At 40.8% G+C, this 25,609-nt stretch overlaps 1 protein-coding gene across 3 annotated transcripts; it reads right to left on the bottom strand.

The window, feature by feature from the left end:
* Position 1: 1 nt before the first annotated feature.
* Positions 2-25,164, bottom strand: TASOR (transcription activation suppressor). 3 transcript variants are annotated; one of them, XM_066326737.1, is made up of 23 exons: positions 24,529-25,164; positions 18,307-18,452; positions 17,112-17,204; positions 16,201-16,273; positions 15,081-15,172; positions 14,576-14,734; positions 13,424-13,551; positions 12,728-12,759; positions 11,990-12,095; positions 11,465-11,568; positions 11,252-11,355; positions 10,954-11,026; positions 10,738-10,812; positions 9,651-10,364; positions 8,168-8,610; positions 7,153-7,291; positions 5,360-6,309; positions 4,547-4,669; positions 3,884-4,043; positions 3,209-3,317; positions 2,872-3,050; positions 2,602-2,760; positions 2-405 (listed from the first exon to the last, which is right to left on the bottom strand). In XM_066326737.1, the coding sequence occupies exons 1-23, from the start codon at positions 24,911-24,913 to the stop codon at positions 209-211; spliced, it is 4,743 nt and encodes a 1,580-aa protein (XP_066182834.1). In that variant the 5' UTR covers positions 24,914-25,164; the 3' UTR covers positions 2-208. The 3 variants fall into 3 exon arrangements, with proteins under 3 accessions (XP_066182834.1, XP_066182833.1, XP_066182835.1); XM_066326736.1 differs by lacking the exon at positions 2-405 and adding an exon at positions 844-1,963 and having other exon boundaries at positions 24,529-25,156; XM_066326738.1 differs by lacking the exon at positions 2-405 and adding an exon at positions 1,924-2,237 and having other exon boundaries at positions 24,529-25,163.
* Between the last annotated feature and the right edge of the window lie 445 nt (positions 25,165-25,609).

The following is a 25,609-nucleotide window of genomic DNA, read 5'->3' as shown; positions in this document are numbered from 1 at the left end:
AAAATACTTGCCATGTTTGGGGGGAGGGTAACAAGTGTTAGATTAGTCTGGTACTGGTTCTTAACTTGAATAAATCAATCCACTGTTTACAGAGGGAAAGAATCAACTTTAGGCAAAAGTTAATAGGTGTTGTTTTAAAACTGTCCTTTTTAACCAATAATTTTGTCCCAACAAATTTTTGAATTCAGAGTTACGTAGTTTCAAACATTCAACCTGGTACCAAACAGTACCCAGAGAAAAGCACTAAAATCAAATTACAAACAGGAAATCTCCCAAACACAGGACTGTGGACAACGTGAGGATGAGTAGTAAAAGTCAGGAGTCTCAGCAAAGGCAGCAATGCAGCAACAAGGGTCGTCTTGGAGACTCCACAGCTGCTGACTCTGGCTGCTGCCTTCCTGAAGCCTGAGGGAGAGGATGATGAACAAAAGAAGAGATTTCGCTGAGAGGGAAAGGTTGGTAACTCAGCAGATGTGAAATTTAAAAGACAGGATTTAGAAAGACAGGATTAAGAAAGAGATAAAACTGTACTTACCAGCAGTGCTAGTTCACAAAACAAATAAAACCAAAAACCTGAAAGCCCTAGGAATCATTAAGCTGAAGTGGGAGAGGATTGAGATTTTTCTGATGCAAATTTCATTCCCACAGTCATTAACCCCAGGTTTGTCCTTCTCTCATTACAGTAATCACAGTGGCCAGATGAAAGCTGGGAGGACACTGATAGTGCTGCAATGGCACAGAGCACCAAGTGAGACACAAACAGATGATTACTGCACATGAAACCTGGCTTGGATGTTCCTCAAGCACTTTGCAAAATGTAAAAACCACAGACAAAGCAATCTGTTAGCAAGTTCCTTGTGCATTAAGAGTTTATTTGATTTTTTGTAATGGAACTGCATCACTGGTTTCTCTAATTGAGGTATTTAGCCAAAATCCAGTATATAGTCATGAAAATAAGTACACTGCCTTAGAGCTATGTAAAAACATTGTACAAAATTTGTGTCAATGTCAAATAAATACATTAATATTTATGTAAAGAAACATGACTTCGATACTCTTGCAGTTAAAACAACTGTCTCTTTCACATATTTTAGGCAGACATTCAACTTTACATTAAACAGACCTCATACTGAAGCCTAGGTAACAGGTCAATACAAATGTAGAAACTTAAAAGTGCCAACAAACAAGGTAATTCAAGTACAATAAACGTTAAAAAATATATGTATTTATTTAAATTTTCGGATGGTTCCAACAGGGACAGGCCATCAGGAATTTAAATAGAACATGAAAACGTCTGAGATAACAACAAGAAACATTTTGTTCTAGAATAAAATAGAAATTGTTAATCAACATTTTAGAAACAGAATTTCACAGCAACTGAGAAAAAGAGACTTAAGAGTTCATTTCTGTTCTGAATATGGCCTGGAAGAATCACAGCAGCTATTCCAGCCACCAGGTGATGATGACTTTTCTGTATCCATGCTCTGACTGTAGGCAGATAGAAAATAATTGCTCCCTTCTTGGTTTTGATTTGCAGGAGAAGTTGGGTATGTTGTTCCCAGAAAAGTCTGATGAGTGAGTACATTAAAGTGGCTGAATTGATGGGACATGTTTAATTGTCTGCTATAAACCTGGAAGTTACTGAAAGGAGTTTGTTCAACTGCATTGTGTTTTTCTCCTTCAGCAGGGCATGTTGTAGAAACTGGAGTAATTGGCTGTTTCTCTTCCAAGTCACTTTTGTAAGTCTTTTCCACAAGGCCAGTTTGTGCTTCAGGAGATAACTCCGTAACAGATAAGCAGCTTGCTTTAGCATCTACTCCATGTGGGCCCTTGGCCTCTGTCTGCAAAGCTTCCACATGAGTATCATACTTAGAGGCATCACTGCAGATTTCTATTTCTGACAATTCATCCCCTGAATCCAGAGACATGTCCTCCTCATCCTTCTCATCCTTTTCTACAAGAACTACATTAAAAGAGAGAGAAAGTCCTATTCTATTGAAATACAAACTTTGGTTAAAAAGGCCATACACTACTCACAGTGTTACACTTCAGGTCTGCCAGTCCAACAGCACTTTCTTGGTCTTCTGTCACTCGTGTTCACTTACTCAACACACACACTTAACCCTCTGTGGGAGTGTCCAGTTACTTGGTGCTAAAAGCTTCTGCACACCGTGTTCATATTTAGTGCTGGGAAATCCCAACTCCCAGCTCCAAAGGGGACAATGTCAAAACAGCATCTAAAGTTACACAGCAGGTGAGTATTTGATCAGAAAATTAAAGGAGTACAATTACTGACATCTCGGTACAGTTTATCTACTCTAAGCAGATAAAGCAGGTAGAGACAAGTCTATTCTTTTCCTGACAGATGCCCTGCCTAGTACCTCAAATACCATGTTAGCCTGTACTTCTGTATTTAAGGTCTCTGGTGCTCCATCCCCACAGCTTTTCCCCCATCATTTCAAATAAAAAAAGAGTAGCTTCAGAGTTGGGTTTTCCTTGCCAGCTGCAGCGGCTGTTGACCAGAGTCAAGGCACACTGCCCCAGGACCTCCACCTCATGCATGCAGTTTGGAAAGGACAGTTTAAGTGTGTTTGACATTACCTGATTGTCTTTGGCCAGCACTGCAGGGAGAAAGGTGGTTGTGCTCAGTAACAGAGTTGTGATACCCAACGAGACTTCCGAAGTTATGCATAAAGTCATCAACAGCAGTAACCACTATGCCATTATCAACGTAACTTGAGAGCGTACTGAGATTCTTTTCTAAATACAGAAGAGAAGGGCTTCCATTAATATTTAGCACCTGTTATCAAAAAAAGGCTCCCCCTTTTTTCACAATTGTGTTCACATGGTGTTCACAAATGTGGGGTTTACCTGTTAGGAAGACAACATGTCTCTGTTGTATGTTTTGAGCCTGAAGCCTGATGAGACAGTCAAGTTCTGGAGCATTTCGAGTTTGAGAATCACAGTTATGGTAAGACAGAATCTCAACCAAGTGCTTCTTTTGATAGGTGTTCAGAAGGCTGAGCAGGTTCAGGGCATTGACATTCATCCTGCAGTGGGGAAAAAGCTCACTATTAGAAACAATTTAATGTCAGTCTAAAGATCAAAAGACAAACATAAGAGTAAGTTCTATTTAAGTGTGTTTTGGAGGGCATAATGAAAGCTGAAGCATTCTATCAGCTGGTATTATAGAACCTTACTTACTTACCTCCCCAGCTCTTTCAGTTTTTTTTGTATTTTGCAGTGGACTTTCCACTGCCATTTTCCATCTGGGGTATTGAGGTCTTCCAGAAACGTTAGGAACTGTTTTAGTTTATCTGTTAGAGAAATATTGAATAGGAGTTAAATTTTGTAGTATGTAGACTGAAAATACTGCTTCAGTATATACAGAAAGCTGTTTTCATCACAGTACAGTCACACAATTACAAACAGAAGCCACTCACTTCAAGTTTTCTTTCAGGCAGACTGGCCAACAAGGGTATCATAAAACTGAGCTGCTTTTCTGTACCTCAGGTGCCCAGCAGTGGTATTTAAAAGCTGACCTCAGCATACATGCTCTGCCTTGCTACAATATTTCAAAAAACGGTAGCTTCATTAACTATTCAATTTTAAATAAAGAAAAAGTATATATAGTATATTTGTGGATGGAGTAGTAGGGAGTAAAATGCTCCACAGATATAACTACACAATGTAATACAAACTGAAGACAAAGTCTCTCTGTTCATGTGTTCCTCAAGGCCACTGGGCTGAGAAAGAGACCGAATTAGCTGAAGTTCTCAAAGAACATCACAAAAATTGGAAGACCTGATCCTGCACTGTGGTATGGGACCTCTCAGGTACTGGAATGTCAGGATTTTAAAGCTTCCAGAAGGATCACACCCACCTGTAGTGATGGACTCTGGGTTAAGGACAGATTCATCTGACACAACAAAACCCCCAGACACAAACAGCTCATTGTAAGTGCGATTTTTCACATCATCCAAACTATCGACCCCTGCAAAGCTGACACATGAGAGCCTCTTCAGAGTCACCAGGCCAGGGATCTGTTTAAAAACATTTGAAATCAGAGATGGTCACACAGGAAAAAGAACTACAGAACTCTCCTACCTACTAATGCCAGGAACCAAACTTCAAAACACATTTTTAAAAAAATTACTGTTTCTTCTCTTGCCTGGGGAAGTGCTCTCACAGGAGTGTTACAGGAATAAGGTAAATGGATGTTGAGCACTTGGAATAATTTTACTTTCTGTCCACCACAGGGCCTTAAACTTTCAGGAATAGCTCATCTGAGAGCTGCCTTCACCTGCTGTTAAAGCATCATAGAACCAGAAGCATAACTACTCATGCATGGTGGTCAAAGAAGTTATGAGTAAATGTTGGGACAAAACCATTTTTACTATAACCATTTTGTTTGTTCAAACAGCAGCTGAACACAGGGCACTGTTGAATACTGAGCTGATAGAAGGAAGCAGCCTTGCCCCAAATGAGCTCCTCTCACTATTGCCAACAGCTTTTTGTAGCACACACTTACTTACGTGGGACATACCTTATGGATGAGGTTGGCAATGTCTTCATTTTGGATAATGATCAACAGTTTATCTGAACAAGCTCTTCCTTGAAGGAACTGCTCTGGATGGCACTCTGTATTCCCTAACTTTCTAAGGTATTCCTGCCACACAGAAAGAGGAGACAAGGAAAAAGTCAATAGGTAGTTTGGTAAAAACAATGCCCAGATGACACCCAGAACAAGGTTTTCCACATCAGTGAATCCCAGAGCAACTGGCTTCTTTCTCTCTCCCATATCCTAATCAGAAGGATGCAGCAACACAGAGCAGCTGTTTCACCAAGTCAGTCATTCCTATCAAATCACACATGCACACCAAACTGACAGTAGCAAACTGCCTGAATTTTCAAGGAAAACCAGAAGCTTACAACTTTCATCTTACACATTTAAGTCTACAGAAGCAGAGTGATTTCTCAAAATTCTCTCTACTATTAATTAGGGAAGAGAAAAAAAAAACCCAAAGGCACACAGAGTGACTTTTTATACATTCTTTCTAAAATGGTAGCTATCATATTTCTTCCCTTATTACCTTTCTTCTGTAAGGCCACCCCCTGGCAGGATCTTCAGAAAGGACCAATCTACAGCCTGTTGTTTTCCAGCTCCAAGGAGAAGACTAATGTAAAAGCTAAATATAAGCAAGACTACCTCAAAAGCTCAAGGAAGAAACGGGACAGGACAGCCTACTTTCACAATTCACTTTCACAATTCACTTTTTCAGTGAAAGTCAGTTCAGTTTCATACAAGTGGATTGGAAAGTTCTGATACTAGAGAGAAGTTGAACTGAAACAGCTTTACCTTGATTTCTCTGCAGAGAACACTTTCTTCCTCTTCATGAATATAAAATTTGACAGTGTTTTTCTGTACATCTTTAATAATTTCGACCAAACTCAATACGTTAGGTATTAAGTGGTTAAATACTTCAGGATTTATCCGGTTTATAAAAACAGAAAAATCCGGTTGAGTTGAAATGTTTAAGTTCTCAGGGGATTTCTGAGTCTCTTCTGGTGGTTCCATGAGATCACCACCAGAAGAAGTCTGATCCTCTGTTTTCGCATTGCCATGACCCACGTTCTCCTTCTCTAGGGGCAGGCTTGCTGAAGGCTGCTCCTGAGAAGGCAGCTCTTCCCCCAGGCTATTGCACAGTGGCTCTGGGAACAGCGCCGTGTTGCCGTCCCTGCTCACGGCCAGCGCGTCGGGCACAGGCCTGGGGGCAGTGCTGCTCACCACCTGCAGTGCCTCAGGACTGCGGTGAACTGGGGCACTCTGCCTCATGCATGAAGAAGCCAAAATGACACTATTCAGCTTCTCACTCAGGCTCTCTATGTATTCTTGGACAGAAATCTCTGATGCCTGCAAACAGATATGTTCAGAAAGTCTCTTTATCCTCTCCTGGGCAGAAAGGACTGGTGTGGACATGCCACTGATATAAGCAATGTTCTTTTGCTGCAAAATTTCTTGAATCTTCCTTGCAAAGAGCTTATATTCTTCTAAGAGTGTTGTCTCTATTACTGCACTAATGGAATGCTTAGCTGTAAACGGGTGATCTGTTAGCTCATATTGATCTTCAAGTTTCTCCACTTGTCCTGTGTAATGTCCATCTTCTGCTGTCCCCTTCTGTGTGTCTGAAAATGGAGAGCATGGCAACTGAGAATCAGGATTTCTCTGTCGATTTACTACCCGGGGGTCATTAGGAAGTGCGTCTGTTGGTGGCAAGTACTCCAGTGGCTCTTTTGGGGATTTCAGACCTACAGAGGAAGAGTTCATCTTCACCATCATCATCATCTCATGTTTGAAAGTCACAGACAGCTGATGCACAAAACCTCCAAATCACAGCCTGAAAACAGCATTACTGTTATGCCTTCCTCATCAACCAACTTAAATCCCAATACTCAAGTGTTACAGCCTGCTGAGGTACAGAAGCACAGTACATTTAAGAGCTCCTAAGACAGTAAAACAGCACAGTCCATGTCTGCTGAAAAACCAGAATACAAGTAATGTTTCCAGAGATAATTTAGAGTAAACATAACAGGATATAGTTCCACTACAAATTAAAAATTTAATCAGAAATCAAGGAGGGCAACATATTATTCAAGTATTTTCATTTGCTACTACATTAGAATCCTCACTTTTAAACAGCTTGAACACAAATTACCTTGTGGAATTGAACGGCAAGCTGCACCTGATCTTGCAATTGTGAACACAAGGTTTTTTTCTAGAAAGGGGAGGATATCAGTCTGATTGATTACTGACACAGCTTCAGTGGTGCTGCAAGGAGTGCTGAAAGCCCCTTATAACCCCAGCTCAGTTTCTTCACCATCTATATTCAAAACTATAGTTTTGTTTGTTTTCAAAGCATTCACATTTCTAATTTGTGTCAATATGAAGCCAAACCAATATTCTCCACCAGTATCTGTTTTCATCCAGCATATTTCTGTATTAATCAAATATAAGAAACAACTGCACAGGCTATAGAAGTGCTTGTGCATCAACATGTGATCCAAGACTGGATCTATGAATCCAGATACAGACCTTTAGAATATGTTTTCTTTCATTATTTGTAGGAATAGAGGAATTTAAACCCATCTTACCTGTAATTGGGATAAGTTTCCAGTGCATTCCAACTTCCCCTACATTATTTGAGCTGGGATGTTGACTGCTATAGCCATGTTCTGTAGGTGCACTAGGACACAGGCTGTAGTCCTCAAAGATACCCTCAGCATTTGCTTCCTAAAAAATAAACAAAATGCACATCTCAAAACAACTTCTTTTGGTTTTGCTTACTATTAAGTTTTTACACTCTGCGCAGTTGAAAGAAAGAACACACCCGAGTTCTTTCTAAAATGGTAGCTATCTGGCAATTCTGCCATTAATCTAGTCCAGTCAAACTTGGAAACCTTTCCATGAGGTACTTCCCTGGTCTCATAATCATGAAATTACTAAGGCAGTCCTGAGCAATGGCCTTACACTATGGAATCAGGGGGTAGCAAAGAGGAAGGGAAGAGAGAACTGACTGCCCCCTCACTCTTTCCAGGATGTTGTCTTGATACCTGATTAAAGCTATGAGATGTTGGCATTGCTGGCAACTAGTATTGGGCCCTTAAACAAGCCAATTTCATCTCACATTCCAGATGGGTAGAATCAAAACACCATGGAGATTACAGGCAGGACACACTCATTCCTGCTCTATGACTTAGAAACTGGGCTTTGTGTGTAAGTATCAGTAACAGAGATCATGGAACAACCATTCTTGTAAGGTAATGAGCTGGAGCAAGGAGCTGAGGCATTGTGATCCCCAAGCAGAAGGGAACTCACATAAAGCACTGCACCAAGAAGGCACACAAAGAGAGCTGAGCATGCAGTGAAATGCTCAGAATTCTTCAACTCTGCTCCTTTTTATTACAGAAAGAATAAAGAATCAGGAACACAGGCTTAAGAGTGGAGAAAATGTTCATCTATGTTACTACAAACAGGAAAGCTTTGCAGAAAAGTTAGTACATACTTGTGTTTGCCTCTGTAAAATAAATAGAATGTTCTTTTCATTCAGTCTCATAATATCTATGACAATAGTACTTCCACTGTCAGCACCTTAGCAGTTTGACTTACTTGTAAATGTAGTGTGTTCTCAAGGGCTGCTTCGTTGGGTGGGAGCTGCAGACTGACATCGACAGGGTAGGGCAAGCACAGCATGTCATCTTCCTGCACAGCCGGTCTCTGTGGGTCCCTGAAAGTCACACTGTCAGCCTGAGTGCTGTTAGGATCAGTGTTATGATCATCTCTGTCCTGAGCTGGAATGGACTCATATTCATATTTTTGCCTCATATCCTCTTCAATTTCCTCAGTGCCTAATGCAAGGACCTGACTGACAGACTGTACCAGCTCCGGGTCCCAGCGGCTCACAGTGGCCAGTCTCTCCAGCAGCACTCTGATGAGCCCCGGCGTGTCGGCAGCAGGGTCAGACACATCCTCCTGCCTGAAGTCACTCTCGTGGCCACCATGGTCAGAATTCATTGACAACACAGAGTGTGGTGAACCCATGGTTCTGCCCCCTTAGAACAGGGTGAGAAGGGGAAAAGGAATCCATTACTCAGTCTTAAAATAAAAAAAATCAGATTCCCCCCCACAAACATCTACCACATACCCACGGTCTCACTCTTTAGCATCAGTTCGTATGTACACACACTTATTTTAACAAAAACGTAGACGTGCATTCATCACATATTCTACATTAATAAACAATGTAAAAAGACCTTTGAAGGTTCACAGAATTCCAAGCAGGAATCCCAACGATAAAAGTCCACCCTTTGCCTCCTTCATCCCTACATGCCAGTCACTATCTTTTGTCCCCCTGAAGAGGACAACTACGATCAGTCACTTCATCTTCCAGTGATTCACATACACGAAAGTGACTGGTGCTTGATGGAAACCCCCTCTTCTTGTGTCACCCTGCTCCCATTTCCCCCTTCTGCAGGAGGCCTCTATAACTGCTTCGAGAAAAGGCTCGGGGAAACAGAGATCAAAGGGTTTTTTTCTGGCAGATCTTAAGTCAGAAGGCATATGTGATACTTCTCTGAGGTTTGGACATAGATAATTTCATGTATAGAATAATTTTATCTTACTAGGTTGTTTCCTTTGTCCCACTACACACATTACTGGCTATTTCAAAATTTAACTATGCATTTTCCCTTCAACCTAAACTTCTAAGTTATGACACAGGATATTGGACACATAAAGAATCACAGCAAAGTCAAACTCTACAAAAGATAATATAAAGTCTACTGAGTGTTCTGTATTAGAAAGTCTTTGGACAGATCCACAGGCAAGTAAACTCTTTGAAAGTCTGCCTTTTTTCCAAAGAGGCAAAACAAAAGCAACTTCCAGGAAAATTTCCCCTAACTTGTCTCCTAGAAAGTGGAAACCTGCAAAAAACAAATTTTGTCTCTATTGATAGATCTCATGCCAATATTTAAATGAACCATCATGCATTAAATCGTCACAGCATGCAAAAAAATAATCTAAAATTATTAGATGTTAAATATGCTTTGAATAAGAATGTTTAAAGAAGAACACTAAGCAAAGACCTTCTTACCTTCACACTGACAAATATTCTCTGAAGAGTCACTCATTTTCAGGTATTTGTGCAAACTTTCAGATTGTTTTTCCAGCTTTCTTTTCTGACCACTCCTAATTCTGGGGTCTTCAGAATCAGAATCTCCACCTACGTTTTTCTTCCTACTCTGGATCAAGTTAATAAGTTCTTTGAGTCTTTCAGTATCATATTCTCCAGAAGGAGGCAGTTTTTGTTTGGCAGCAGCGGCTTCGTATTTGGGATGAATTCTTTTCCTGCATTTTGCCTTGGCAAAGTCAGAGTGGTCTTCTGCAGCTTCATAATCTGAGGCGGGACTGAAGCGGTGAGGCTTCCGACTTCTTTCCAGCAGTTCCCTGACTCTGGAAACGGGGAGCTGATAGCCCTCACAACCAAAAATATAGTTCCGCAAGCACCTGTCAATGTGATCTTTGTGTTTTGGGGCAGGGTACACAAACTTTTTGTCATCCAGATGTGTTGAGTACTCATGTAATATAAATTCTCTACCTCTTCCAGAGCCACTGTAGAGTTTTTTAAAGTACTCATGTATGTACCTTTCCACAACAGCAGTGAAATCTGGACTCCTGTCTTTACGGGACTGGATTAAAGCAAAATGCAGAGATTGAATCAACTTTGTGAATTCTGGAATGATTTCCTTTTTTTCGTGCAAAGCCATGGTAGTTGAATTTTTCTGTGTTCCATATGGAACATACGGAGCTGCCATAGGAGAAAAGGGAATCCACAATTAAAATCAAACCACAAAGCTGTAAATAAACGATGACTAGTTAGCCATATTCTGTATTAACACATACTGGGTGAAACACAGTTTGGAATGACCATGAAGAAGTAAATTCAGAAGCCAGGGAAGACGTATCAAGAAATTTCAACGAATTTTACTTTCTCAAATATGAACAAATGAACCTACAACATGTGATACTTGCTTTTGTGAAGAAACAAATATTTCTTAATACCATGACCATACCCAATGCAAACTGTTACTCTTAGTTCACAGTGACTGAATACTACAAAGTCTTCAAGAGACTATTGTCTCTGTTTAAATAAACCTGTACACAACAGTGAACACACCTACCTGAGTTAATTACACTTCTAGGCTCTGGGAACAGAAACAATGCATGAAGCACACGGGACCGTCCACTCTGGTGGTCTAAAACACAAAAAAATAAAAACAGTTAAAAAGGAGAGGACCACCAAAAGTCATTCTAATACTCAAAAACCCACACCTCACCCCCCCAAAAAAATCCAAAACAACAAACCCAACTCAAACACAAACTCAGAGTATGCTTACCATAAGGGGACATCATTTGCCAAGGAGAAAGAAGAAAAAGAAATCCTCTGTCCACAAGTGGTTTCACAAGGACCTGTTTTCAAGTAAAAAGAGCAAAGTGCTTCAAAGACATCTGTTCACGATGAATATTCCTGACTGTAAAACAATTCTGTCTTGGGCAGAGAAGTGCCCTGATACTTAAGAGTATGCCAGCTAAGGAATTCCAGTGAGACTGTGGATCTCGTAGTATGCCTCAAATTACTAACTAGTAACAGTTAAACAGTTTAAAAACAGGAATAGTCAAATCTGTTGCACTCACAAGTTTCTCTTTCTCTAGTTTTTGAAGTAAACCCTCTAAGTGATTCCCAGAACGGGACTTCTCCACAACTTCGTACAGGCTACAGAACAAGCCGTTCTTCAACACTGACACGATACAGGGGGAGAAAGAGAAGATAAGAAAAAAAGAAACAAAATTGTAATTCAGAAAACTTGCAAATTCTAAATTTAAAGAAATTAAGCAAGAACAATTTACCTTCTTTTCCTCCGTGGTAAGTTTCTTTAAAGAAGAACGATGGTGAAATTTTTTTCTTCAATTCATCAATGCTTATAACTTTTTCAACCTCAAGCTTCTCAGGACTGGAGAAGAAGGGTGGAAGGAGATTAAAAAAAAAAAAAAAAGGATATATTTTTTTTACCTTTTACATTCCCATGCTCACTCATAAAATAGTAACTAGCAAATACATGCTCTTAAGAATAACTTCTTTCAACTATCTCATGAGCCAGGGGTGTTTATTCCTGCAGGGAAGTGTGTGTCCTTCAATGGGAAAAAAACCCAACAAACCCACAAACAACAAAACACCAAACAGCAGTGAGATATTGACAGCTGAGTGCCTGAACTCAAGAAAGTTCTGGACACATGACTCAAGTCTTGTTTGATGCATTTAAGGCACTTAGTATTTTAGATTTTCATCGGAATATATCCAAAACTTATCAGTCTCTACTCAAAAGAGTTTTAATAGCAGTATTTTAAACTTACTGTTTAAATGGCAATACTCACAGCTTGCATGGAAGGAAAGCTTGTGCTGGTGATTTTAGGGAAACGTGGCACACAAGTTTGCCTTTATTCCAAATCTGTCCTCTCCACAATGTAATGTTATATTTCTCTAAATTAAGATGGAGAAAGGAAGACTGTGAAACCCGCTGCCAGCTGAGACTGAAAGAAGAGGCTGCTGAATCTCCAAAAGCAGTTTAGGGAAAATTTCATGTAATACCAGACCACACAATAATGTTAAAAGTTAACAAAAACGATGTTCTCAACCTTGTTATGTTTTGACCTGCTCTGAGCAGAGTAAAGGAGGCTGGTTTCTTACCTACACCTGTCAGTATAAGCCCAACCTCGATGCTAATTTCTGAGGAATTATATCCTCTTTCCTTACCTTAACTGTCACCCACTTTCATACATATCAATTTTGCTTGAATGAGGTTCAAAACAAAGCATGACAGAGAATGATATTATTTGAAGTGCCACTGACCAGGAGATTCAGGAACTGAAGATCAGTTCTTACTACAAAGTACGGAAGAGGGGAAAAAAGACTTTTGATTTTGTTCATTTGTGGTTCATTCTGATAAAAAGAAAATAAGGTATCTTTGATCATCCAGTATCAGCAACCATCAGGATAAAATTCAGGTATTCACTCAGCATAACTTAACTGGTCAAACATAAAATTACAGCAGAAAAAACATCAAAATCTTTCCTGTCTGTATCATAAAACCAATAAATGGAATTCATTCTCACCTGCACTTCTATCTGTGTGGAAGGTGTTTGCTCTAAAAAAAAAAAAAAAGACAGACAGAATGACTAGGCTGGAACAGAGAACTCCGGCCACTGAATTTTATATTGAGGATAGTTTATCAGTCTAGCAAAATAGCAAGACAGGTAATTCCCTCTCTAACCTCAATCTATCACTGCTGCAGCATCTTGTACAATTTTAGATACCTTGATAACTGCTTTTAGCATTTCACAGTACAGTCCTCACACCTGGACATCTTCCTATCAGCACAGGTATCACAGTGGATTTGTGATCAACTGGCCATCTACATATTCTCTCCACAAGCAGTTAGACACAAGTGAAGGGTTCAGAGGTAAAATATACAGAATATTATTTTAGACCAAGATAATGCTGTGAACGTTTTTATGTCCACAAATTTCCTCAGCTAGGTAACCCCTCCTCCCACTATTTGTGGAATCCACCTGGGAAAAAGGCAAGCAGTTGAGAAGAGCAGCAGAACTGCTTCCCACAGGGGCCACCCTGCTACATAAAACCAATTCTGCCAACTCTTGTTTTGCATTAGAAGTATTTATTATGCTAAGTCCCTGTGACACATCCATTCATTTCAGCACTATTCATTTACATCAATTCAAACCTACTGCCAAGAGCTATGAATTCTTCATGCTACATGCAGATTTTCCAAAACTCATTTCCTAGCTTACCTTGATGGGGGCACAAATTTTGGTCCATGTACCATGTCATCTTTGTAAGTAAATGAAACAACAGCATAAGGACAAACATGTCTTGGTCTTCGCCTGATCTCATCAAAGCTGTATTCATAAAAGTAGTACTGGGGAAAAGAAGTGACAATGTTAAATCAGAAGGCTGGAGCAACAGTCAATTTCTTTAAAAGCTGGCATTTAAAATAAAGAAGTTTTTTAATGCTGCTCTCATAGGTACTATAGAATACAATCAGTTAGGGTAGTTCTTCCTCCTTTATCAACCACTTAAATATGGACAGTACTTCAGGAGCGAATCAAGAATGAAACATTCTTGAATGCAACATTTACTTGAAAGTATTCTTGGCAAGAGAAGGGATAAATAATAAAAACAAAACAAAATCTAAGTAAAGTAAATACTGCAATGAGTTTTGAGTTCATCCAAAGTTCAGTCATAAAATTCTAATATAAAATGTTAATTTAGGCAGATTTGTAATGAGAAATGAAAATATACATTCAGTTTTTAGCCATCTGATTCTGTGTCCAGCCCAGTGATTTACAGAAGACAAAAGAAGAAGTTCTTAATAGTGAAGAGAATGCTTTCAAGTAAGGCTCCTGAAACCTGCAGACTAATGCTTGGAACTGATTTCATTCTGCCTTCCCTCATCATCTCCAAACCTGAGAATCTGCAAAGGGGAATAAGTGAAGGGGGAAAAGAAAAAAAAAAAAAAAAAAAAAAAAAGAAAAAAAAAAAAAAGCAAGCTATTTTTTCCTAGACAACTTTTTCCCTTTTAGGAGTCTCACTTAATGACCACAAACCAGTAGTACTTTCACACTTCAAACTCCCCACACTAAGTCCTCTCTTCCAGCCTCCATTCCAGCCTCAGGTACATTGCCCAGTTATTTCCTATTCCACCTCCACCCTAATCTGAGGGAATCTTTGCCTGAGTTCCGGATCACACAATGGGAACAGGAGAGGCTGCCACGCTGTCCTGGCATTTCTAACACAGGCACCTGTGGGCTGCTACACACACCCAGCTGCAGCTTCACAGGGAGCTCAGGATTTGTTGCATCTTCAGTGATTTTCTCTCCATCATTTCAGAGGTTCTGTTTATGAAGGTTTTATGTAAGAAGGTAACACAGTCTGAGCTTTACCTGAGTAAGTTCGTAGGCTCGGTAAGCCAACAAGGAGGTGACTTTATTTGCATTCTTTGAAACATGACACTCGTGCTTTGGGGTGGGATCCAACACGCCCTTGGAAGTCGATTCCATTGCTTTCACACCAATGTGGTCATATATGCTTTTCATTTTTCCCTGTAATAAAGCAGAATTGTCAGCAGGAGCTTGTTCCTGCAAACTGGCAAATTGCTTCAAGTACCAAAGAAAGTAGAGCAGAGAAAATGAAACAGGCCATTAAGAATGGCACTTCTAGAAGTATATTATTTTTATACTTTCAAAAAAAAACCAATAGATTTTTGCCTCTAATAACAATTTATTATGTTTTATTTAAGCTTAATATCAACATTGGATTTTAAATCTAGTAGAGATCTAGTTTCTCTATAAGCAGATGATTGTGCAAATTAAAAGTAAGTTAGGTTAAAACCATGTGTGTGTTTTCAGTAAGCAATGCAATCCTTCAAGAATAGCAAGATAAAATTACCTTTATTATTTTAAAAACAATCACATCTCCAGTTGCTCCAGATTCTAGAGGATTAGGCTGCAATAAATCAGCATACTTGGAGATATATACACCTGAGAAGAGTATAAAAATAAACCAAAATACTTTATGCTGAATGTTAAAACATTATTAGTTTAAAAAACATTACCTGGGATTAAAACTTAATGGACACAAAAGAATAAAGATACAACTGCCACTCAAGTGCAAAGGTAAAATAATTCTGTGCTTTTCCATACTTAGTAATTTCATAGATTTTAAGGCCTCAAACACACTGTCATTTCTTGGTCTGGCTGACTACCCCAGATCAAAGAACTGTAACTGTAGCTGAATTCAGATACTCTGAAAAGCATTTTGCTTAGGTTCCTCTCATTCCAAGTCCATATTTAAATGCTTTAGCAAACTGCTTTGCTCCAGATCCTTTACCAGCTAAACCAGTTAAAAAATCATATGCTCATAAAGCTTTGTTTTCTCCACCTCACACCTATTTCTGCTTTCAATATTCATGTCTATATTCATTCATATTCATAGTCTGCTTTCAGTATTCATGACACCATGTTCCTTTTATGCAGGATGACAAAATCAGCTCTTAATTTTCTATTTGAAAAGCTTTGCAAAAGGAACTTACTGTCTTGCACTCTAAAACTCTTTAACACCTTGTGACTCTTCTAAGTCTCCAATTTATCTATGCTCTTCTTGGATTTGTGGATTTGAGAATTTTAGTTCTATCTACATCAAAACTGAGCTGAGCTACTGTGTCCACGAGGTATCTCTGAATATACACACCTACAAACAAACACAGAGGCAGCCAGCCACACACTGCATTAGCTCTTTGGCCCTTAGGTTTACTGGAAAGACATGGGATATTGCTTCGACTTTAAGCCAAAATGAGAATTAGGTCTTCTCTTTGGGAAGGGAATTTAACTGAACTACTCAAAAACAGAACTATGAAACAATGTTCTGATGTCTATTTCCTTTGCTAAAAACATCATGCTGTGATATTGCTCCAGTCAGTCAGAACAAGGATTGAAAGTTCACACAACTGAATCACATTATCTGCCAACTGCTACTGAATAACCAGCACTTATAATGAAAAGATAGTTACCCATGGAAGGGCTGCCGAGAATTGTGATTTTAGAGTGGCCAACCTGCAGCCCCTTTTCACATATGCTCTGGATCTAAAGAGAACAGACAGGGTTTTTTTTATGCAAGTCTGTTAGAAAAGCCAGGATATGAATACAACAAACAATGAGAAATTACAACTACAAAATTTAAATTGAGATTTAAACAAAAACCCCAACCCTTAGAAAGAGAGGCGAGACTGGTCTGAATTCTCTATAAAACTATGGAACTGTGCAAGACAAATTCTGATATGGAGCAACTACATAAACTTACCTGTATCTTAAAAGAACACAGCTTCCCTATACCTGAACACTGTTTATTAGCATTACTTGCCTTTAATACAGAAAATTTTAATATTTAAAACAGAAGTCTACCTGTCAAATGACTGCATGCTTAAGAAATCCTGACTCTATAATAGCAGCTAAATCACAGAAATCACTTTTCCATAACTTTGATTAAAAGTATATGATCAAAGAAGAGACAGAGAAGACAATGTCCATTTTCTAGTATTACAGGTTACCTTGTTGATGCAAAGAAAAAGAAAAAAACACCAAAACCCAAATGCAATGAAAACACAAAATATTCCTCCTCAATTAAAAGAATAACCAGATACAAACCAAATAAAAACTCACATGCCATCCTTTTATTTATAAAACAGAGCCTAAACCAGAGAAGATAGAGACATGTAAATGGAGTACCTTAAGTAGCAGGGAACAGAAGATTTAAACGCTGACATATTAGATCCCTTTCCCATCCTTCTACACCTTCCAGTGCTGATTTTTGCAAAAGTAACTTAAAGACTGTGTCAATAAAAACACTCTGAAAAAACTCCCAAAGCCCCAGAACCTCTTAGCTGCTGAAGAAAGCACTTCCCTGCAGCGTTTCAATCCTCACCTGGCACCGATCCGCCATGAGGAATGCGTAACTTTCCGAGAGCTCCTTCTCCAGGCGCCCATCGGATTTCAGCTCTCTGCGTTTTTCTGTGAACTGTTCAGACAGAAAGTTCTCAGCACGGGTACACACACTGCTGCTGGCACAGTCAAGTGTCAATGTTTTATGGCCCCATCTATGTTAGCAGATCCAAGTGTACAAAAATAACCAAAAGATAACCCAAATTAAATCACTGGGCACTATAATTAGATTTCAAAAACATTATACTGTGGGAAATCCAATTGGCTCAATCTGCCCAAGTATTTGGTTTTTTTAAGAGACACTCTTCAAACAAAGCTGTGCAGTAACACTTTAGTTTGATCTTTGTAGCAGAACTATCTAGAACCATCCAGCCCAATGCCTTCCATATCATCTTTGAAACTCCAGAAATAAGAGTTTTTTCTTTTTAGGAGACACATCTCTTACACTGTCCAAATATTTTTGCAGATGCAACTCACTTGTGCTGAGGTGGTTTTTACCAATATTTCTCAGCTGTAACGATGAATAATTACTGTAATAGCAGAAAATGCTTCAGTTTACTTTATAACTTCAAGATGATAATGACAGCAAACACATTATATATTCAATTACTTCACATGTGAAGCTTTTTGGCACTGGGAATGCACACTCCATTTGAGAGTGACAAGAGCAAGGCAAGGCTGGATTTAAGAGACACCGCATAAGGCACAACAGAAGGCACTCAAACAAGGTGTTTTACTTGCTAGATCAGTACTCTAGTTACAGTACTTCCTGGAAAACCACAAAACTACAGAGGTAATGGAAACTTATATCAGGCACATATTTCAACCTTAATTTTCACAGAAAACATCAGCCTTGTAAAAGAGACATTAAAACATCTTTCCAGGTTATTAAAATACCTTAATAAAAATTGAAAGCTAAAAACACACAGACTTAAGTGGTGCCAAATACAATTTTCCTTTTAGTCTTCTTGAAGTATCTGGCTGGCAAGAGTTTAAAACTATGCAGTAATAAACTTGTCTGAAAAAATAGCAGCTTCCATTTCTGGGGATGTGAGTTTGCAAATTAAGACCAACTACATAACTGAAAATAATCCCCAGATCTCTGCCTCTAGATTGAGAAGAAGCACTGTCACTTGACTGGTACCTTACTAAGAAGCAGAAGCCACAAATATACTCACTTCCTTTTCCAACAGTTCACTATGAACTAAGCTGGCTTTCCTGTATTTAAAATTGGACACTGAATTTAGATCCAAGTAGGAAGAATGCAGAATCTTCAAAATATCCTCAAATTCCCGAGAACCTGGAAGTACTGGCTGAAAGAGTGCTACAAAAGAGAAGAAATAAAATAATTAGCGCCAAATAGACATGTGAAAACATCCAAAATTTTCCAGTTCACTGACAGTTTCTGCATGAAGATAAATGGTTTGTGATACAAATCCAGAACACCTAGAATACTTGGGAAATATGGACTTTAGAAAGTTTATCTTAAAATTTCCTATAATAACAGCATCTTTAAAAAATCACATTTATGTTGTTTTAATACTACTCTTGAACAGCTATTAGTTCTCAGAAGTTTGTAAGGGAAGCGCCTCAAGTCTGAATTTACCCCTTGAAAAAATCTAATATGTACTGCAAAATACTGTAATTAAACTTTCAGAACTGTAATTTATTAATTAACTCCTTTAATTAAGAAATGGGAACAAATTGTTCGGATAGAAACCTCAACAAGAGTTTCATAGCTTGGCCTCACTTCAGTACTATTATGAGGTTTTGTGTTTGTTTGCTTATGGCAATTAAGCTAAATATGAAGAAAGCCAATCCTATTTAAAGAAAACAAATAAGCTCTTATTATTAAAAAACCCCACTGCCTGTGTTCATGCTTGATGATGTTATCCCTTACGATACCTGCTTTAAAAGGAAAGCCCTTCATGTGCTGTTGTACAAATTCCCTCCCAGGCAAACCTTTGCCTGAGTTCCCAAAGGGAAGCAGTCATGTCCCTGAGCTTCTTATCTGTGTTTGGGTGTCAAGGTGACAGACTGCTCAGAGGAGCAACCCCAGAGTGAGGCAGCAGAGGATGGCAGCGCAGATTCTAAGAGCAGTGGCCAGGAAAAGAACATCTCTGGGGGAACTGTACTAGCACAACACAAAAAGTGGGGTTTAACCTCAGAGTAACTTCCAAAACACGCATCAAAAGTGCAGGATTTTTACTGTAGTTACAACAGTTAGGAAGAACAACAATAGTACTAGTCTCATAAAAACAAAATCTACCATTACTCTAACAACAAATTAAATTTAATTACATCTTCAAAGTGTATTCTCTAATTTCATTAAATAATATGGCAGTAGATTTAGGCAGCAATGTTTCCCTTTTCATTTGCAGAAAAGATTTAGTGCATAAGCCTCAATATAAAACAAATGTTCCTAATGAAAACTGAACTGTTCTGTGTTATTTAGTAAAAGCTGCACACTTCAGAAGGCAACACCACATCTGCAAACTGAACTCAAGCAATGATTCCAACACCACCATCACTGAGAAAGTGAGTTTTTAAGAGCGGAAGTTAAGAAAGCAATTTAGAAACCATACTGATGCAACATCCTTTTTAGTAACTACACCTTCATTCTTGAAAAGCTGACACCAATATGGGAGGAGATAGAATTGAGAAGAGAATGGAATTCTCAACTTAGTCTTACTGGGGATGAATACTCTTGTGAGGAAGGGGAAGAGGAGCCTGCTGCAGGTACACACGCCCTGGGAAAGCACCCCCTATTCCACCCCAGCCCCAAACATCCCTTGGACACTACAACACTAATTCCCTGTCAGAAAAACCTGGGACTCACATGCTGCCAGCTCCTCAAAAACGACCAGTTAAAGCAGAGGGTGATCTGTGCCAGTTGCTTGGCCGAATTTCCTGTTTTCACTGTTTTTACCAGTGTTTACTGTACCTTATCCCTTTTCCCTCCTTCCCCAAGGACACAAGCTCAGTAAAAATCAGCCTCTCACTTCCATCTGGAGCCCAAGCAAGAGGACAGCACTGCAGGGTGAGCTAGAAAGAGCCACCACAAACCATATATAATGTCTCACCTACTTTCCCAGATGCAGATCTAGGAAGAGGCACATTATGACACGAATTAAGATCGTGTCATACACACAAATATTATCAACCATGTTCCTATTTGTGTCTAAACACTTTGTGCTCTGAGGAAAGCTCTGGGGAGAGAGCTGAGACAGACTCACCCTAAACTAGCAAGTCCCCCTATTGTCCTGGTAGGAAGAACCTGCATAAATCAGTATACACTTATTTCTCAATACATTTATGGACAAGCCCTACCTAATCACTAAATTATAGAAAATAGAAAATAAGGATTTTTTTAAGATTGTTCCATTTTTTTCTTCCAGAACTTGAGGCACTGCAGACTCCATGTTCTCAATCAAAACATGAAACACTATCAGAGTGAGGTAAGTAGCCAGGCAATACACTTTTCATTTTGTCACTTGAGCTGTGGTGTTCAAGGACAGTGATGGTCTAAAACATTAATGTCACCACAGCAGGGCCTGTACCTCACTTTAAGGAAGGAGTGCAGAAACAAGACAAAACTAAAAACTGAGAAGTACTAAACTAGATCTTGTACAGCAGTCACCAAGGCCTGCGCTCACAGGCAAATCATGAAATTACTGAGCTCATCTCCAGTCCTCCATCAAAGACCAGCCATGTGCATGTACATATCTTCCAGCCTTACTGTACAAAGCTGACGAGGGTACGTTGCACCTTTACTGCCCTCTGTTAATTAAACAGTAATTAAAATAAGGACTAACCTGCAGCATCCTTATAATACAAGTCAATTGTTGTGCAGTTTGCTGACTTGCTCTGCACACGTAAAAATAAGTAAATAAATACTGTGTTTGCTCAGCTTCTACCCAGGGCACTGGAATACATGTCATTATTTTTAAGTGGAAATTGAGTTTAACTAATAAGTACTAATCAAGGGATAGGGACTGGACTGGGTGTTTGGATGTATGTCATGCCTGAAAGGCTCTGCTTTTCTTTCACAGCTGTCTGATGTTTCAACTTCAGAAAACTGAGATTGGAATTACTGGGTTTGGTTGCTTTAAGTCAGAATGTGGAGACAGAGCCATCCTCCTTGAGCAATTCTGAACAAAGTTTGAAGTGAAGATAAGTAAATTACTGATTTTCTTATCAGCTAAGTTGGCAAAATGCTAGCATTCTTCACACAGAAGTGCTCCTGCTACAATAGCTCGTTGAGAAGCACCCTTTAAAGTCTCCATTTTCTTCAGTCTTTATTTTTTAAGACAAAAAAATCTGTGTTGTTAATGAACTGCGACATTTTTACCTTTAGGACTTTTTCAGCTCAAAATGTCTTGTGCTCTCAGAAGGCCTAAATATAGTTACCAAGTTCAGGAACTGACAAGAGTTCTCCACCTAGAAGCATCCTGTAGCAAATAGCAGATGCATATCTCTATCAAAGAAAAGGAAAATCAGAAAACAAAAGACAAGGCAAAATGATGAAGTACAAAAGGGACAACCTGGACCTTCATGAAAGTATTGCTGAGAGTTTAATGGGTAAAAGCAAGACCTTTTTCCCCTACTCAGCCTGAGAAACCACAGTCACTTGCTACTTTGACAGACTCCAGAAATAAAGATCCAGCTTCAATCAACAAGCAATTTCTTAAAAACACTGACTGCAATGTCAGCATCATTGGTGGAATTACCGTTTGGTAAGGGGATCACCCATGTGGTTCATCAAGTTAAAAGTACTCTCGCACAGCTTTATCCTTAAAATTTGCTTCCCTAATCCTATCAAGACCTCTCAAGTTTCAAGCAAGCTTGGAAACCTCTGAAGGCGTGACAAGTGAATTAGAAGAGACCAAGTCTGAAGACAAATAACAGATAAGGCGCTCAAGAAAGCATAATACCATTGCTAAACTCTATATACCAAGAAAACAAACCTTCAAGAGACTTCTAAGGAGGAAGACAAATGCAGGCACACCTTAAAAAACAGCGTTGCAGCCAACCTTTCATTTGTTTCCTGAATTCCTACGCTAGGGAACAGAATGAGGAAATGAAAAGTATTCTCTGTGCCAACTGATCACAGCTGTTTTTAAGAGGTATCTTTCCTCCAGATGCATTTCTTCAGATTACAAAGGATTTCTGTTGACTTTCAGTCCTTACTTAAGTCTCCAAGAGGAGAGATAAATTCTGAAGAAGACAATCATCAGCAGCTAATGCCTGAATTTTCTAGGATATTTCTCCTACATTTTGGAAGCTAAATTTTCTCTTACATTTGCGGTTTCAAGATTGAATTTTTAATTGTCTCACTACCAAAAATTGTTCCAGAAACAACATTTGTTGTTTGAAGAAATGTAAATATCCACCAAAAAAAATCCACCTCCAAACATCCTGTACGCACTGTGTATGTAGTAGCTAAGCCTTCACAATTAAGACAGCAGCTATCTCAGGATGGTATGTCCAGGAAAAAAATGGTGGTTTAAAAAGCAAAACAAGGACAATTCCAAGGCAAGGCAGAAGAGAGGAAGCTTCCATGTGTATTGCTTCATGCTGGGTTTTAGAATCAAGCCAAGAGCTCTTTTGATAGGGACTGGTGACATTGAGATTGTTTTGCAATTTAACAAGATGTATTCAAGCACTAGCAATAAGGATGTTGCAAGCATGTGCAACTACAGCATCAGATGATCCATGCAGTGCTGATCTCCCAGTTCAGCTCCAGAGTCGACTGAACTGCATCATTTTTCAAATGACAATACAAATCCCAATAGCAATTTGGTTGTCCTCAAACTGCACGTTTGGCAGTCCATGCTGTGACAATACTCAGCAGCTGTAAGCCCACAAGCACCAAGGGCTGAATGGAGCAGGATCTGCTTTGAGAGCTTTGGAAGCTCTAAGTCATCAGAATGATCAAAATCCCCGAGAGCCTTTCTGCAGGCCAAAAGGAAAAAAGGTAAGAACGGGTCAAACGACCTCAGTATTAGCAACTAAGTTTTTGAAGTAAGGTAAGAACGGCTTCCTCTTCTACCTTAGAGGCCACAGAAGCCTGAGGTTGGAACTACACAATCCAAAACATTTTGCACACTGCAGATAGCTCTGCATAGGCAAATGATGAATTAGATGACCTGAAAAGGTATTTCGCAGGTTTTCATTCATATTGGAACCAACTGCTAAAGAGGAACTTCAAATATCGTTGGTTAAGTACTAAACATTTCTGAAATACATTAAAAGGTATTCACATGTAACACTTCAGTTGTTCATGAGGCACCACGTTATATGCAGGTATTTTTCTGTCAGATGAATTATACAAGACTTTTTTCTCCAAATCAACCCAGTTCTCTTTACAATGAATCTCTGCCAGACTTCTATCATCACAGAGTGGGGTGTGGCAATGGGAAAGACCAGGAAGAAAAAAGGGTCATTACTGCCAAAAGGAATTATTCTACTAGTGGAGAGAAAAGACTGGACAATGAAATAAACCTACCTTCATCTCTTCCTTACAGAAGATAGCATTTCAAGAAGTTTAAGATGTTACTCTCTTCTCCGAAGAACAAGAAACCTATTCAAAGAAGTATTTCTGTGATATGGACTAAGTTACTGACTCCATATTGCAGAAGGTCAAGAACTAAGATAAATTTTAGGGTGGAAATCAGATATGTCTTCAACTCCACTTAACAAAAACAAGGTTAAGCAGAAACCAGAGGAGTCTTGTGAAAAGCAAGAAATACCACAGGCTTTCAGATGAAGAGTTACTTAGAAACAAAAAACCAAACCCTGGACACTTGGAAGCAGAATGCTTCCAAAGCGAGGAACGAGAACGTGGGATGCGCCCTTCCTCCCTGCAATGAACTTTCACCAGATAAGACAGTCTTCTGGGTATCATCAATGAAGGACAACTCTGCTGTGTTTGTTTCGTCTAAACGAACCAGGATCACACCCCTCTCCTGCATGGAGGATGTCAGGGGGAAGAGAAAAGCGAACCATCTTCGCTGATGTCGGTGTCTCAAAGAAACATCTTCTCCACATGCGAATGCACCTCCAGAAGAAGAGCTGAGATCAACTCAAGGCCACCCTGACTGCATCCAGTTTCTCCTCCTTTTAAAGCAGAGGTCTGAAATTCAAGCCGAGTTTTTGTTTTGGTTTTGTTTCATCCTCGTGACAAAATAAAAGTGAGAAAGAAAAGAGGAGGGGTAGGGAAAGAATGTAAAAGCCTGAGACTCAATTCGGCTCCCCAGCAGCCTCGCGCGTGCGAGCCAGCAGAGCCTCCTCCACACCGCAGGGTTTGCATGCAGCCGTGTGAGCTGTCTGAGAGCTGCCTGATGGACAGGATGGAGAGGGGAGCGAGGTAGAAAAGGGAGGGGAAGGGAAGGAACAACCTTTCTTTTCTCTGCTCTTCCTGGGGATCTGAAAGTTCCTCCTAACAGGCAGCTGGTCTTCTGGGGGCTTAGGGAGAGGGGGCGACCCCCCGAGCACACCGCTGGGCGGCTGCTGCCGTTCATTTGCCGTAGAGATGCTGCTCCTGCGCTGGCTGCTGCTGCTGATGCTGATGTTTGTGGGGACCTTGTTCTCTGCAGCAACAGCAGCCACTAGCAGCGCCTCCCCAGCGCTACCGTTCTCAGAGCGCCCGCCATTTTGTGTGGTGTCCTCAGCGGCTCCTGCTCTGTTACTCTCCGCTCCGAGGACGCCCGCGCTGGTCTTCTCCGTCCGCTGATGCTGCTCCGTCTCCATCTCGCCGCCACTGCGGATCACGGCATCCGCCATTCCCTCCGGAGAAGCGAGCCCGGCCGCCCGCGTCTTCTCCCGCGCCCAGCACGCCGCCCCTGCCCAGCGCCAGCAGCGCCCGCGCCGCCTCGACTCCCCCTCGGCCCGCCTCACGGCAGCCCCCGGGCCGCCCCCGCCCCACCACACAACATGGCGGCCGCGGGGAGGCGGGGCTGCGGCCAGCCCGGCCCAGCCAACCCGCTCGCCGCACACGTTATAAATAGGGGCGCGGCCGAGGCCCACGCGATGGGGCTGGAGGGGTCCGGTGGGGACTCGCCGTTCCCCCCGAGTGACACCGCTCGGGACCGAACGCTCCCGCCGGGTGACGGGCACCGCTCGGGACCGAACGCTCCCGCCGGGTGACACCGCTCGGGACCGGCCGCTCCCGCCGGGTGACACCGCTCGGGACCGAACGCTCCCGCCGGGTGACACCGCTCGGGACCGGCCGCTCCCGCCGGGTGACACCGCTCGGGACCGAACGCTCCCGCCGGGTGACACCGCTCGGGACCGGCCGTTCCCGCTGAGTGACACCGCTCGGGACCGGCCGCTCCCGCCCCCCGGGCACCGCTCGGGACCCGCCGCCCTCCCGCCAAGCGGCGGCACCTCTCCGGGCGCGGGGCGGCGCGGTGGGAGCGCTGCCCTGAGGGGACGCCGCTGTCCCGGGAAGGCCGCAGCCGGCCCCAGGCTCCTGCCCTG

This window comes from Sylvia atricapilla, chromosome 11, assembly GCF_009819655.1.
Source record: "Sylvia atricapilla isolate bSylAtr1 chromosome 11, bSylAtr1.pri, whole genome shotgun sequence".
Taxonomy (NCBI): Eukaryota; Metazoa; Chordata; class Aves; order Passeriformes; family Sylviidae; genus Sylvia; species Sylvia atricapilla.
The sequence above is the reverse complement of the archived record's forward strand: the minus strand, read 5'-3'. Positions and strand labels throughout refer to the sequence as shown.